The sequence below is a fragment of the Orycteropus afer genome, unplaced genomic scaffold, assembly GCF_000298275.1.
Source record: "Orycteropus afer afer isolate SDZICR_OR568_19922 unplaced genomic scaffold, OryAfe1.0 scaffold00275, whole genome shotgun sequence".
Taxonomy (NCBI): Eukaryota; Metazoa; Chordata; class Mammalia; order Tubulidentata; family Orycteropodidae; genus Orycteropus; species Orycteropus afer.
Genome location: NW_006921862.1, coordinates 2,930,471 through 2,947,654, shown reverse-complemented (window position 1 = coordinate 2,947,654; position 17,184 = coordinate 2,930,471). Strand labels below are relative to the sequence as shown.

At 36.3% G+C, this 17,184-nt stretch overlaps 1 protein-coding gene across 1 annotated transcript in view; it reads right to left on the bottom strand.

Annotated features, from left to right (window-relative positions):
- Positions 1-17,184, bottom strand: part of C6 (complement C6) — a 129,864-nt gene that overhangs the window by 84,241 nt on the left and 28,439 nt on the right. Inside the window, exon 6 of the mRNA XM_007950533.2 lies at positions 9,396-9,596. Within this exon, the coding sequence (XP_007948724.1) occupies positions 9,396-9,596 (201 nt within the window). The remainder of the gene's footprint in view (positions 1-9,395; positions 9,597-17,184) is intronic.

The window sequence follows — 17,184 nt, the reverse complement described above, 5'->3', positions numbered from 1 at the left end:
GCATTTAATTTTTTGAATATCAGTTTTCACATGATAAGATGAAGGCTGCACACTGGGTAATATTTCATAACACTTTCAAAATGACAAAATTGTATGATTCTAAATTTCTTAGCAATAAAATTAAGTCAACTTATTGTTTCTTTTCCACCTTTATGGAGAAATAATTAAACAGTTTTTTTTTTTTTTTTTGTAATTTATAGTTGTGTCGGGTTAATTTAAGATTGTTGTTGTTGTTTCGGCCATTGAGTTGATTCTGACTCATGGCAACCCCATGTGTGCAGTATAGAACTGCTCCACAGGGTTTTATGTGGTCTGTATTATGTTCAAAATCTCATCCAATTTGATTATACTGTTCCATAACCATTGAGTTTTTTGAGTGCATCCATCTTCACTAACTTTAAGAAAAATTTTTATATGCTTTATTTGATCATTCCATTTCAGCAAATGAAATTTCCTTAATGAAACAAGGAAAGTATTTTAGAAAAAGAGCTTTAATGTAGCTAGAAATTATTGAACAGCCATCTTCCTGTACGTTATAATTATGGAACAAAATAATTGCTAACACAAAAGGAAGAAAAAAATAATCATAAGGATTGAAAGAATCCTCATCCATCCCCTTCTGTCCTTTTCTTCCTCCTCCTTCTTTTTTTTTTCCTTGCCTTCAACACATTTAATGCTCAAGAGAAAATTTGTGTCTTTGGGGAGCTTACATTTGAGCTGTGCTCATTATTTTTAAGTTTAATACTTGATTTTTTTCCATAGAACCATGGGTTTTAGAAGCTGTGAGACCTTATGTTTTTAGTAAAAAGTGTACTTACTGTGTGAAATACCCATTACGGGAGATTCAAAACTTACAACATGCTCTAAAAATGAAGTCATGGAAAATCACAAATTAAATTTTAGTTACAAAATTTCAGGAGGTAGCATATGATCAAGGACTGATAGTATTGATGGAAGATGTTCAAGGTGCACTGAAGGAATTGGTGAAAAATAAGGCTCCAGGAATTGATGGAATACTAATTAAGATGTTCACACACATGGATGCAATGCTGAAGGTATTCACTCATCTATGACAAGAAATTTGGAAGGAAGCTACCTGGTTAATTGACTGGAAAAGATACATATTTGTGCTCATTCCAAGTAAAGGTAATCCAACATAATGCAGAAATAGTTGAACACTATCATTAATATTATATGCAAATAAAATCTTGTTGAAGATAATTCAAAAATGGTTGCAGAAGTATATGGACAGGAAACTGCCAGAAATTCAAGCCAGATTGGGAAGAGGACATGGGGCAAGGGATATCATTGCTGATGTCATATGGATCTTGGCTGAGAGTAGAGACCACCAGAACAAAATTTATCTGTGTTTTATTGATTATGCAAAAGCATCCGACTGTGTGGATCATAAGAAATTATGGATAACATTGCAGAGATTGGGAGCTCCAAAACACTTAATGTGCTCTTGCAGAACTGCATATAAACTAATTGACAAATATGCCAACAGAACAAGAGGATACTGCATGGTTTAAAGTCAGAAAAAGTGCACATCAAGGCTGTATCCTTTCATCACAGTTGAACAAATAGTCCAGGAAGCTGGACTATACGGAGAACAACGTGACATCAGTTTCAAAGGAAAAGTGATTAACAACCTGTGATATGCTGGTGATGCAACTTTGCTTGCTGGAAGGGAATGAGACTTGAAACACTTAATGATAAGATCAAAGACTATAGCCTTCAATATGGATTACTTTTCAACATAAAGAAAACAAAAATCCTCACAACTGGGCCAATAAGCAACATCATGATAAATGGAGAAAAGATGGATGTTGTCAAGGATCTCATTTCACTAGGATCCATAATCAATGCCTAAGAAAGCAGCAGTCGAGAAATCAAATGACATATGTTGTTGTCGTTAGGTGCTGTAAAGTTGGCTCCGACTCATAGTGACCCTATGTACAACAGAACGAAACACTGCCTGGTCCTGTGCCAGCCTCACAATCCTTGCTATACTTGAACTCATCATGGCATCCACTATGTTAATCCATCTCATTGAGGGCATTCCCCTTTCTTGCTGATCCTCCACTTTACCAAAAAATGATATCCTTCTCCAGGGATGGTCTCTTCTGACAAGTAGTTGAAATGAAATCTGGCCATTCTTGCTTCCAAGGAGCATTCTGGCTGCACTTCTTCCAGGACAGATTTGTTAGTTCTTCTGACAGTCCATGGTACTTTCAATATTCTTTGCCAACACAACTCAAAAGCATCAACTCTTCTTCAGTCTTCCGTATTCATTGTCCAGCTTTCACATGCTTATGAGGAGATTGAAAACACCATGGCTTTGGTTAGGCTTACCTTGCTCTTCAAAGAGACATTTTTGCTCTTCATCACTTTAAAGAGGTCTTTTGTAGCAGATTTGCCCAGAGTAATACATCACCTGATTTCTTGACTGCCACTTCCATTGGTGTTGATTGTGGAACCAAGTAATATGAAATTTTTGTCAACTTCAATCTTCTCTTCATTTATCATGTTTTTGGTCCAGTTATGAGGATTTTCTTTTTCTTTATGTTAGCAACATATGGCATTGGTTAAATCTGCTGCAGAAGAACTCTTTAACATGTTCAAAAGCAAAGATGTCACTCTGAAGACTAAAGAGCATCTGACCCAAGCAGACATGGTATTATCAATGACTTCATGTGCTCATGACAGTTTGGCAATGAATAAGGAAGACCTAGGAAGAATTGATGTATTTGAATTATGGTGTTGATGAAGAATATCGAATATACCATAGACTGCCAGAAGAATGACATTTGTCTTATTTGAAGTACAGCTAAAATGCTCCTTGGTAGTGAGAATGACAAGACTTTGGACTGGTTATCAGGATCTCAGGTTATCAATTCATGTTTGTGCTACAGGCACTCTTCTCTCCAGATTGAAAAGATGGAGATTAAACAAGTCCCTGGAGAAGGACATCATACTTGGTAAAGTAGAGGGTTGGGGAAGAAGAGGAAGACCCTCAAAGACATGGGTTGACACAATGGCTGCAACAGTGGGTTCAAACATAGCAAATATTGTAAGGATGGCACGGATCCAGGCAGTGTTTTGTTCTGTTGTATGTAGGGTTGCTATGAGTCAGAACCAACTCAATGGCACATAATGACAACAAAAATCAGTTACAATAATCATTTTCTCATATCTTGCATTTATTGAAGAGTGGCAAGATGTATATTGTATAATTTAGTAATCTATAGGCAAGCACATATTGAAAGGCTTCATCTCTCTCAGTTTAACTTCATTGTGCCATTAATTTCACTATCATATTTCTTATATCATTTTATTAAGTCTAGTACACAACTGATTCAGTGTTCAGTCCATAGTTTTTTAATTGTGAAAAAATGTTATAAAAAATTCTTAAATATATATAGCTTTTTAAAATCATAGTTTTAAAAGCTATGTTTTTATTTCAAGAATCTTTGACTCAACTAGTCATGAGTAAGGTAGCTGACTGTTCAATAAAATATTATGAAAAACTCATATTACTATTGAAAAATTTATTGTTAAAGAAAAAAATAAGTTGATTCTTATTACTTCAGGATATTATGTGGTCTGTTATTACCATAACGAACTGAAAGGCACCACTTGCTTGGAAGTTTTAATGAGTCTATGAAAAATGTAAAACAACAAAATGTCATTTTTTCACTTGTTTTTTCACAATTCTACTGTGGATTAAAAATAAACAATTCATGTTTGTGCTACAGGCACTCTTCTATCTATGACTGAAAAGATGTAGATTAAATCAAATGATTCTTGGTAACTTTTTCATCACACATTTTCATGTTGCCAAAGTTTCTAGTTCTTTTTGCCCTTTGTTTGCCTGCTGTCATCTTTGAAGTTTTGCTCCTGTTTATTGACATACTCAAGCAACTGAATGTGAACAAAAATCTATGATTTGTTACAGGAAAAATATCCCAATAATATTTTGTCCTATCCATTGCCATTCCAAGTATAATACCTTATAATTGTAAATTGTATCTTTGTTGACTGTGTTTATCATGAAACCAGCATTTTCTACATAAACACACACATGCGTACATCATGTATGTTCAAGGATTAAGCACACATGCACGCAGACACATTACCATTTCAGAGGAGGAATCTGAGACAGAAAGGCATTAATTAACTTGCCAAGTTTTTTAGAACTTCTTACTAGCAGTCAAGACTAGAATTTAGCCTGCTAAGATCTCAGTTAGAGCTTTTCCTATGCTATCTTGATACTGCTGATGGTTTTGGAGTATCATATGGGTGTGGAAAGATAATACCTTAATAAGAAAGAAATATATCTCTCACTTTGCTAGACAATACACTTATTGTTATGCTATGTTTAGAATGAAAGTGAGCTTCTGAATGCCAATGCTAGAAGAATCCTGAGAAACTGTATTGAGCTGAACTCCAGGTGGAAAAGGACAATGTTATGTCACTTTGTATGTTTAAATGACTTCCTTTTAGTTGTAATATTTGACTACACAACATAAAATAAGTTATTTTTTTTACAAAATATATTTATAAACTTCAGCTTAGCTTCTAGCCACACTCAGTAAACAAATGTAATTTTTCTCAATGGACACTAAATAGCTTTTGACATTTCATTACAAAACAACTACATTTGATGCTTTTCCTGGAGGAGGACATCATGCTTGATAAAGTACAGGGTCAGGGAAAAAGAGGAAGACCCTCAAGGAGATAGATTGCTACAGTGGCTGCAACAATGGGCTTAAACATTGCAAGGCTTTTAAGGATGACACAGGACAGGGGAGTGGTTCATTCTGTTGTACAAGGGTTGCTGTCAGTTAGAATGGACTAGACAGCTTCTAACAACAGCAAATCAATTTAGCACAAGCACCTCCACAGAGCTCAACTTGTAATTGTTTGATGGCTGGGGATGGTGATTTTGGACTAAAAATTTTTGTTACTGTAGATTATTAAACCCCATATAATCTATTTAAACAATTTATGAGTTCTTGCCTAATTTTTATTTTCTGTTTGTGTTTTGATATTGTAAAGTAAATCACAGATGCTTAGTGAGAGCTAACTGGTATTTTGACTTTGAAACAGATTGTCTTCCCAATAAATGTTTTGTCAGATGTGTGATTGACCAAAATAAATAAATAAATAAATAAAATAAAATAAAAATAAAGATTAAAAAATGTAATAAACAAAATAAATAAATAAACAAATAAAACATTAAGCTTTACTTAAGGGTTTAGACTGATTTTCAAGTTTGGAATGCCTTTTCTCACTACTGGAGAAATAAGGAACGTTGAGTATCATTTTCTATGTTCACTGAGATTTCCTTATTCTGTTCAGATATAATCAAACAGAACAGTTGTAATACTCAACTAAACCATTCAGTTGACCATTTGTGTCAAAAATTGTTGAAGATTAGCAGTTTCAAGTGGTCCAACCTAATACTGTGAACCTAATACTGTAAATGTTTCCACTTTGGAGCAAACTAAGTATTAAAAGATTAAATGATACTATTTATCTACAGATAAGGGTTTCACAAATGTTCTCTTGTGTGTCTGAAACCTTTATAAACCCTTTGTGAAGCAAGTCTATCCACATCTCTTTCAGCGTCATCTCCATCAACACCTTTGACGATATTTTTAAGCAGTTATTCCCAATCACAGATGTTGCATCAGGGTAAAGCTGGGAACAGTTGAGCAAAAGCAGATTCATATGTTCAACTTCTAGATATTCTGAATCAATAGATTAAACACTTGAAGATGTGCATTTTGACTTCCTGGTAATTCTGCTAATAACATGCATTAAGAATATAATTTAGTAAATTTGGAGGACAATGTTAACACACAGCCCATTCAAAACTGAAGTAATAAGATATGTTATAAAAGAAATCTATTTTATTCTTATTTATTTGCTTACTTTTATATGCCCATATCACCATAGCTGGGCTTTTTCCACAGTTTGTTGTAATTTTGAATAAATGAATAAGTACATGGCTTGAAGTGTAATGTGGTGGGTAAGAATAGAAGATAAAAATCAGAAAAACTGATTTCAATTTTCAACTCTAGCATTTACTCACTATAAGATCATAGGAAAGTCATGTAGCCTCTTGGATTTTAGTGTAGTACCTGCCACATAGTATAAATTTGATAAATATTTTTTGACTTAAAAAAATGTTTGGACTTCAGTTTCCTCATCTACAAAATGATGATGTTAAAAATATCTACCCTGATTATCTCTTAGAGTTCTTTTGAAGGTAAATGAGATGTTTAGAAAAGTTATCTATGGAGTGCAGAAGGACTCATATTTATGTAAAAATATGAATAGGTAAATAAGTAATTATATGAAATGGACTCTGGGAAAGGCAGGAGAAGGTTTGAAAAGGCAGTTGTGTGTGACTTGATGTCAAGAACATGATACATGAAGAAAACAAAAGATCATTTAAAAAGACAGGAAAGGAAGAAAAGACCAAAATGGATGTCAGAAGAGACTCTGGAACTTGCTCTTGAATGGAGAGTAGCTAAAGCAAATGGAAGAAGTGACAAGATAAATGAGCTAAACAAAAGATTTCAAAGAACAGCTGGAGAAGACAAAAAGCCAATTATTATAGTGAAATGTGCAAAGACCTGAAGTTAGAATACCAAAAGGGAAGAACACTCTTGGCATTTCTCAAGCTGAAAGAACTGAAGAAAAAATTCAAACCACAAGTTGAATTATTGAAAGTTTCTATGGGAAAAATATTGAATGATGCATCAAAAGAAGATAGAAGGAATACACAGTCAGTGTACCAAAAAGAATTGGTTGATGTTCACATATTTCAGGAAGTAGCATATGATCAGAACAAATGGCATTGAAGGAAGAAGTCCAAGTTGAACTGAAGGCAAAAAAAAAAAAAAAAAAGGCTCCAAGAATTGATGAAATACATTTTGAGATGTTTCAACAAACGAATGCCACAGTGGAGGCACTTATTCGCCCATGTCAAGTAATTTGGAAGACAGCTGCCTGGCCAACTGAGTAGAAGAGATCTACGTTTGTATCCATTCCAAAGAAGGGTGATCTAACAGAATGTGGAAATTATTGAATAATATCATTAATATCACATGCAAGTAAAATTTTGCTGAAGATAATTAAAAGGCTGTTGCAGCACTATATTGACAGGGAACTCCCAGAAATGAAAGCTGGATTCAGAAGAGGATATGGAATGAGGGATATCATTGTTGATGTCAGATGAATCTTGGCTGAAAGTAGAGATTACCAGAAAGATATTTACTTGTGTTTTATCGACATGCAAAAGCATTTGACTGTGTGAATCATAACATATTATGGATAACATTGAGAAGAATGGGAATTTCAGAATATTTAATTGTACTCATGAGGAACCTGTATATAGACCAGGAGGCTGCCATTTGACTACAACAAGGAGATAATACATGGTTTAAAATCAGGAAAGGTGTGTATCAGAGTTGTATCCTTTCACCATACTGATTCAATCTGTATGCTGGGCAAATAATCCAAGAAGCAGCTCTATATGAAGAAGAATATGATATCAAGATAGGAGGAAGACTCATTAACAACCTGTGATATGCAGATGATACAACGTTGCTTGCTGAAAGTGAAGGTGACTTGAAGCACTTATTGATGATGATTAAATATTACTGTCTGCAGTACAGATTACACCTCAACAGAAAGAAAACAAAAATGCTCACAACTGTATCAATAAGCAGTGTCATGACAAATGAAGAAAAGATTAAAGTCATCAAAGATTTCACATTACTTGGTTCCACAGTCAACACCTATGGAAGCAGAAGTTAAGAAATCAGAAGCAATATTGCACTAACCAAATATGCCACAAAAGACCTCTTTAAAGTATTGAAGAGCAAAGATATCACTTTGAAGGCTAAGGTGCACCTAACCCAAGCCATAGTGTTTTCAACTGCCTCATCTACATGTGAAAGCTGGACAATGAATAAGTAAGACCACAGAAGAGTTAATGTTTTTGAGTTGTGGTGTTGGCAAAGAAGACTGAAAGTGCCATGGACTGCCAGAAGAACAAACAAATCTGTTCTGGAAAAGTGCAGCTGGAATTCTCCTTAGAAGCAAGAATGTCCAGACTTTGTCTCACCTACTTTGGTCATATTGTCAGAAGGGATCATTTTCTGGAGAAGAATATCATGCTTGGTAAAGTGAGGGTCAGTGAAAAAGGGGGAGACCCTCAATGAGATGGATTAACACAGTGACTGCAACAAAGGGCTCAAGTATAGTAAGGATTGTGAGGATGGCAAAGCACTGGGCAGTATTTCCTTCTGTTGTGCAAAGGGTCACTGTGAGTCAGAGTCAGTTCAACAGTACCTACCAACAACAACAGCAAGGGGTTTTAAATGTGGGGAAGAGGTAAACAAAACATCTCTTTTTTTTTGGGGGGGGGCTACAGATATTATTTCATGTAATAAAATAAGAGACAAATATAGGGCTTCTAACTGTTCCATAGGGTTTTCTTGGCTGTAATCTTACAGAAGCAGATTTTCAGGTATTTTTCCATGACATACCTAGGTAGGTTCAAACCACCAACCTCTAGATTAGTAGAGTGTTTTCACCACCCAGAGATCTTAGAGAATGGGAACCACAAACATAATTGCAAAATATAATACCATAAAGAACCCAAACTCACTGCCATTGAGTCAGATATGACTCATAGTGACCCCTCCTTGGGTTTCCAAGGTGGTATCACTATGAAAGTAGATTGCCCGGTCTTCCTTCCAAGGAGTGGTTGGTAGGTTTGAACTGCCAGCCTTCTGGTTAGCAGTCAAATACCTTAGGCACTATGCCATCAGAGCTACCTGAAAGTATAATAGAACTCCCAAAATGACTAAAAGGAAAAAATGGAGTAAATAGAAAAGTGAGAAAGACAGAAAAATAGAGAAATAAGAAAATGGCAACAAAGTGAAATGAGTAAGAAAAATAAAATAGTATGGAAAGAATAAATCTATTTCAGTGAATACAGTAAATGTAAATTGGCTGAATATCCCTAGCAAAAGCCTAAAACTGTCAGAATATATTAAAAAAAAAAAAAAAAACAGTGCCTTGTTATATACAGTTAATAAAAAAACATACCTAATAGATGTGACAAAGAAAGTGAATATAAAGAGAATACAAATATAAACACAGCCAAACATACAAGAAAAGAAACTAGTGTTATACATATTACTCTATACCTTTTGAAGTGGATTATAACAAATAATATAAAACTATTTAGATTATTTGTGTGTGTTAGAAATCCTCTGATTTAATATATTGCATTAGTATAATTGCATCATGTCTGGGATTGGTGTTAATTTTCAAGGCAGAATAGAAATATCAGGAATCATTTTTATTACCTTTTTGTGGGAAGCTTGAACAGCTTTTTGGAAGGCAGACCTGTGGTTGACATTTTGACTTTTCTTCGAAGAATAGAAAATTGGTACAGAAAAAGAGTTCTTCTGTTGACTTGAATGTGCAGTACCTCCACTTTCATCATTTGTAAGAGAACTTAAATCATTGTAGAAATCTGTTTTCAAATCATCCTCTTCAGTAGTTACCTGGACAAAGTACATAAGATATAAAGCATAGCTTAGAAAATACTGAAGCTATTTGTGCATATCTAACATACCAACCATTCATTCATTTCTGTATTCAACAAATATTTTTTAAGGACCCATTTTGGTAGAAAATGAGGAGTAATAAATAGTTGACCCTGCCCTCAAGGAATTAATAGCTTATTTAAGGAGAGACAACAGACATGCAATTCAATATGGTAAGCATTGTTTTGCCAATGGGATATCATGCATAAACATAAAATCCAGAGAGATAGTGTCCATGAAGTTTCCTTCAAGGAAATAATGCCTTAACTGAGGAATGATAAACTATTTTTAGTCTGTCCTTATTTTTGAGCAGTTCTCAATGTAATTGGTAGCAAAAACTGTTAAGTACTTGACTACTAACCAAAACATGGGTTGTTAAAATCTACCCAGGAGTGGCTAGAAATCTACAGGTCCTAATAATTTACTTCTGAAAGGTCATAGCCATTGAAAACCCTACGGAACACAGTTTTTGCTCTGACACACATGAGGTCCCCATGGGTCATAGTCAATTTGATAGCGATTATTTTTTTCTTTGTTTATGTTTTCAGAAAACTAAGACCCAACAAGAGGGAACCCTGCTCTGGTTCCCTCCTCATAGCCTTGGCTTCAGATCTTGGGTTTCAGCTCATGTCTGTCTGCCCCCTGAAGACAAAGGACAATCACTTGGGTCTTCTTGATGAGTGCTTTTAACTCTTCATTGATTGGGTCTGGGAAGAAGAGAAATACATAGCCAGTGGAACTTGATTGGTGTTATGAGTTAAGCAAAGTATTTTCCAAGTACAAATGAAACTCTTGTTAGAGTTATGTTAGTGAGAAATAAGGGTGGATGAATTAGAAAAAACATCTCAAGTAAGTTGATTGAAGAGCATGTTCTTATGTTAAAGATGCTTGTCCAGTTTTCAATGGAAAAAGAAATCTTGTTTAAAGTATTTCATATTAAAGTGCACTATGAGACAAGGGGCTCTGGTGGTGCAGTGGTTAAGTGCTTGGCTGCTAGTGAAAAGATCAGTGGTTCGAAGTCATAAGCTCCTCCACAAAAGAAAGATGTGGCAATCTGCTTCCATAAAGATTCAACTCATTGCTGTCACGTTGATTCGAATCATAGTGACTCCTCCTTGGGTTTCCAAGACATTATCTCTATGGAGTAGATTGCCCAATCTTCCTTCTGAGGGGTGGCTGGTAAGTTTGAACCTCCAGGCTTCTGGTTAGCAGTCAAATGCTTTAGGCACTATTACAGCCTTGGAAACACTATATGGCACTTCTACTCTATGCTATAGGGTTACTACATGTGGGAATTGACTAACTGGCAATGAATAAATAATAATGGATAAATGAGACAAACCATATCACATGTTACAATTAAGTAACTTACATAATTAGTCAAGGAGGGACAAAATAATCCAGCTTCAAAGGAGTCTCTCTCAATAGCAAAATACAGTCAACAGTTGAGTGTTATTTTTGGATATTGTAGTATGTGCTAGTTAGCATTTGAAATGTCCAGAAAATGTAACTCTTTTGTCAAACACCAGTTTTAACTATAATTATAGACATTTCTTTAAAAAGTTCAGAATGCAAATATTTTATACTTTAAAAAAATATTTTATACTAATTTGTACATAAATTAGCCCTCCCACAAGAAAAGATGTGTCATATTAAAGAAAAAGATGCTAGCATGTACAGAAGGGGGATTAGACAGCCTGGATCAGATCTCAGAAAAAATATGACTGTGTATAGTTCCTCAGAGGTGCAAATGGTTAAGTGCTGGACTATTACTGAAAAGTTAGCAGTTAGCAGTTCAAACCACCAAGAGACACCTCAAAAAACAGGCTTGGTGATCTACTTCCAAAAAATCACAGCCTTGAAAACTCTGTGGAGCTGTTTTACAATGCACACATGAGGTTGCCATGAGTCAAAACCCAATCAACAGCAACCACCACCAAAAACAAAAATATTAACATGGCAAGTGGGTGAGTTTATAGGTAGGCAAGAATTATATTGAGCTGGGAAGCAGGGCTAGATCACGAGAAGCCTTGTATGCCTTGTTGGAGTTTGGATTGAATTTTTAAGGCAAATATTCGCATCTAGTAGGTTCTTAATAAATACTAACCCAGTGAATCACATATTTATTTTGCAAAGATTATATTACCTATAATTAAAGTAGATTTAACTAGAGCAGTTTTAATAACTGTTACAATAAACCAGATGAGACATGATGTTGGCATGGTCTATGAAAGTGATGGTCAGGGTGAAGAGAGGGTGGATATGAAAGGTATTTAGAAGTTAAATCAACAGAAATTGTTTACCAAGTAGTGGAAGGGGGTGGGTAGGTACAGAGGGAGAAGGAGAGAAAGATAATAAGAACACAATTCTAGAAGAGGGAATATTCAAAACTGAGGCAACTGTTGAAAGGAGAAAGATGAGTCCTTTTGGTTGTCCAGTGTAAGGAACAACAGCTTGGATCTGACAAACTCTTATTTTTTTTTCCATTAAGAGGTGTTTGATTAATTAAAAATTCCTAAATGCCACTCCATTTCAGCTTACTAATGCCTAGGATATTGATCTTTATACATTTCATTTCATATTTTACAACTCCAAATTTTCTTGGATTTGTATTTTTTCATTCTGTGTTCCAATTAGGAGCTCTGGTGGCATAGTGCCTAAGGCATTTGACTATTAACCAGAAGTCTGATGGTTCAAACCCACCAGCCAATCCTTGTAAGGAAAGATGGGTAATCTACTTCTGTAGAGATATGACCTTGGAAACCCAAGGAGGGGTCGCTATGAGTTGGATCCGATTTGAAGGCAGTGAGTTTGGTTTGATTTGATTTGATGTTCCAATCATTAATGGATGTTTGCAGCTGTTTCTTCCCATTTTGAGTTGTGCCACATCAGCAAATAAAGGTCCTGAAAGCTTTACTCCATCCACATGATTAAGGTTGACTGTGCTACAAGGAGGCAGGTCTGCCCTAGTCCCAAGAATTAATTGATTCAACCATTTCAGGACATAGCACATGATGAAGGCATGATGGTGTTCAGCTACGCTGAAGGAACTATGAAAAACAAGGCTCTGGGAATTGATGGGATACTTATATAGATGTTTCAACAAACAAATGCAGTGCAAGAAATTTGGAAGACAGCTGTCTGACCAACCCATTGGAAGATATGCATATTTGTTCCCATTCCAAAGAAAAATTATCCAGCAGAATGTATAAAAAATTAAACAATATCATTAATATCACATAAAAATAAAATTTTGCTGAAGATGATAATTCAAAAGCAGTTACAACAGTATATTGAAAGGGAACTGCCAGAAATTCAGGCTGTATTCAGAAGAGAATGTGAACTTGCAAAGAAGGATATTATTGCTGATGTCAGAAGGATCTTGGCTGAAAGCAAAGAATTTAGGAGAATTGTTACCTGTGTTTTATTGACTATGCAAAGCCATTCATGTACGTGAATCATAACAAATTATAGATAACATAGTGAAGAATTGGAATTCCAGAAGACTTCATTGTGCTGATGTGGAACTTGTACATAGTTCAAGAGACAGTCATTCAAACAGAACAAGGAGATACTGAATGATTTTGAATCAGGAAATGTGTGTCAGGGTGATATCCTTTTATTGTTCTTATTCAATCTGTATGCTGAGCAAATATTCCAAGAAGCTGGACTATACAAACAACAACGCAGCATCAGGATTGGAGGAAGACTCATTAACAACCTGCAATATGCAGATGACACGACCTTGCTTGCTAAAAGTGAAAAAGACTTGAGGCATTTAGTGATGAAAATCAAACATTACAGCCTTCAATATGGATTACACTTCACTATAAAGAAAAAAAAAAAAATCCCTACAACTGGAAATCAGAAATAAAGACTGCAGTTGCTAAGGATTTTATTTTACTGGATATACAGTTAATGCTCATGGAAGCAGCATTCAAGAAGTCAAATGACATATTACATTGGGCAAATCTTTTTCAAAATACCTCTTTAGAGGGTCAAAGACCAAAGATGTCATTTTGAAGACCAGGGTACACCTGACTCAAGTCATGGTATTTTCTTTTTTTTTTTTATTGTGATCTGGGTGAAAATTTACAGAGCAAATTCACAGCAGTTCACATACACTTTGTCTCATGACATTGACCAAAATTTACCACAATGCAACATCTCCCCTCATACTTCTTCCCAATAGTTACCTCTTCCCTGTGTCCATCCCTCCATGCACTGATGCCCCCTGAGCTTCTCCCTGTGCATACACAGCCCTTCTTTCTCCCATGATTGTTCTCTCCAAGGAATGTATCTACCTCAGGTAAATGTTCAATTCATGTGCCTGTCTATTGTTTGGCTGGAAGCCACAGGCATGTGTTCATTTCCAGACCTGAAGGGCAGCTAAGGGCCATAGTCTCAGTGGTTCCACCAGGCTCTACTGGACCAGCAAACCTGGTCCTACCTTTTTTTTTTCTCCAAATGATTTTGAGTTTTGTTCCACATTGTTCTCCCTCTCTATCAAGGATCTCCTACATAGATCCCCTCCCAAGTGGTTGACAGTAGTAGCCGGGCACCATCTATTTCTTCTGGTCTCATAGTCATATAGGCTGCAGATCAGATGGTATACAAGTCGCTAGGACTAATTGCCATGAATTTTTGGTTTTCCTCATTCTTCTTTGCTCTGGATGAGGAGAGACCCATCGTTGCATCTAGATGGCAGCTTGCAAGCTTTTAAGATCCCAATCACTATTCACCAAAGTAGGAGGTGGAGCAATGTTTTGTGTAGTATGTTATGCCAATTGAACTTGATGTCCCCTGAGACTATGGTCCCAAGCCCACAGGTTCAACTACTCAGTCACTCTTGGTAGGTGGCTGTGACCAAGCAGTGACTACATCCTTGCCCCTTGTCACCTCTATTATACACCTGGGAATTCAGATCATACACATAAACTTATAGGACCATTGTCTGCCAACCCTAAACATGTTCTTGGGTACAATCCCCGATTCATAGACATACTTGACAGTTCAGCCTGTCCACCCATCTATCCACCCATATATGTCTTTCTCTTCCTCAATGCCACTATATTAATCACTCACATTTGGTACGTTGCCCTTCTCTTCACCCAAATCAATACTTATCACTATCTACCTAACAGTGTTCCCTCCCCTCCTCTCCCACCCCTGGTAACCAACAAAGAAAATGTCCTTGCATAGATAAATGTTTCCTTGACTTTTACAATAATGGACTAATACAATATTTGTTGTCAAAGAATTCACGTTGCTTGGTTCTACAATCGATGCCAATGGAAGCAGCACTCAGGACATTAGACAATGTGTACGTACCACTGGGAAGGTCAACCGCAAAGGAACTCTTTCAAGTGCTGAGGAGCAAGGATATCTCCTTGAGGACTAAGGTGCACCTGACACAAGCCATGATATTTCCAATCACCTCATATGCATATGAGAGCTGGACAATGAATAAGGAAGACCAAAGAAGAGTTGATGCTTTTGATTTGTGGTGCTGGTGAAGAATGCTGAAAGTACCATGGACTGCTAAAAGAACTAACAGATCTGTCCTGGAGGAAGTGCACCCAAAATGCTCCTTGGAAGTGAGAATGGCCAGACTTCATCTCACCTATTTTGGTCATGTTGTCAGAAGGGACCATTCCCTGGAGAAGGATCTCATGCTTGGTTAGGTGGAAGGTTGATGGAAGAGGGAAGACCTTCAATGAAATGGATTGACACGGTGGCTGTGTTGATGGGCTCAAGTATAGCAGGGATCATGGAGCTGGCGTGGGAATGGGCAGTGTTTCATTCTGCTGTGCATGGGGTCGCTATGAGTTGGAAATAACTCGACGTCACCTAAAAACACCTACAACAACGAATGTTGATGGGATCTAGATTGGGATTGCATTGAGTGTATAGATTGCTTTGGGTAAGTCATGGTATTTTCAATTGCTTCATATGTGAAAGTTGGATAATGATATAAGGAAGAGTACAGAACTGATGCATTTGAATTGTGATATTGGGGAAGTATATTGAATATACCATAAACTTTTAGAAGAATGAACATATCTGTCTTGGAGGAAGTACAACTGGAAGTCTCCTTAGAAGAGAAAATGGCCAGACTTCACCTCTCATACTCTGATCTTGTTGTCTGAAAGGTCTGTCCCTGGAGTGGGATATCATACTGGGTAAAGTAGAGGGTCAATGCAAAAGGAGAAGACTCAATGAGATGGATTGACACATGGTAGCTGTCACGATAAACTCACTCATGGCAATGGCTGTAAGATAGTACAAGACTGGGTGCTGTTTCATTCTGTTGTACATAGGGTTGCAATGAGTTGGAATCAACTAGATGGCACATATGTTGTTGTCTATTTCTAGGGGAAAGCATTTTAATGTCCAATTTTACATACTTTTGCTGGTGGACCAGCTGAGCCTCTACTGGATTCAGAGCCTGTTATCTGTGGAACCTGTGGACTGATAACTTGATTTGCATCAATATTTTGGCTTTGGTATCTGAAGAAGAAAGGATTTTGTAGAGATATGCAAAAGAGACCTACAGAACAGAGGGAACATGGAGTTATCTGGTTTTCTGTGGTGTGAGGGTTAGAAAAAGAACCTGAAGTTGTAAACTTCATGTGGTATTTAAGGAAGGCTTGAGGAATTGGAGAGATATTATGATACTTTGAGTAATTTTAAGCTTTAGGATGCAGCAAGTGGTGGCATCTAGTGTGGGTCAGTATATTGGTAAGTATTGAAGGCAAAGAGCTGCATCATCAGAGTAGAATCAACCTTATGATATGGATAAAGTAAAGTTTTCTACACCTCCATTTGCTAATGTGGCATGACTCAAATTGAGGAGAAACAGCTGAAAACCTCCATTAATAATCAGAACATGGAATGAATGAAGTATGAATCTAGGAAAATTTGCAGTTGTCAAAAATGAAATAGAATGCATACATATTGATATCCTATGCGTTAGTGAGCAGAAATGGACAGGTTTTGGCCATTTTGAACCAGAGAACCATATGATCTACTCTGCCGACAATGACAATTTGAAGAGGAATGGCATGGCATTCATCATCACAAAGGATGTTTCAACATCTGTCCTGAAGTAAAATGCTGTCAGTGATAGGATAATATCCATGCACCTACAAGGAAGACCAGTTAATACAAATATTATTCAAATTTGTGCACCAACCACCAAAGCCAAAGGTGAGGAAATTGAAGATTTTTATCAACTTCTGTAGTCTGAAATTGACCGAAGGCAAAATCGAGATGTATTAATTATCACTGGTGCCTGAAATGCAAAAGTTGGAATCAAAGAAGAATCACTGGTAGTTGGAAAATTTGGCCACCAATCACCAAAAACCAGAAGAATTGTGGGATGACATCAAGAACATCATCCATGAAGAAAGCAAGAGGTCATTAAAAAGATGAGAAAAGAAGAAAAGACCAAAATGGATGTCAGAAGAGACCCTGAAACTTTCCCTTGAGTTGAGAGTAGCTAAAGCAAATGGAAGAAATGAAAAGATAAAAGAGCTGAACAGAA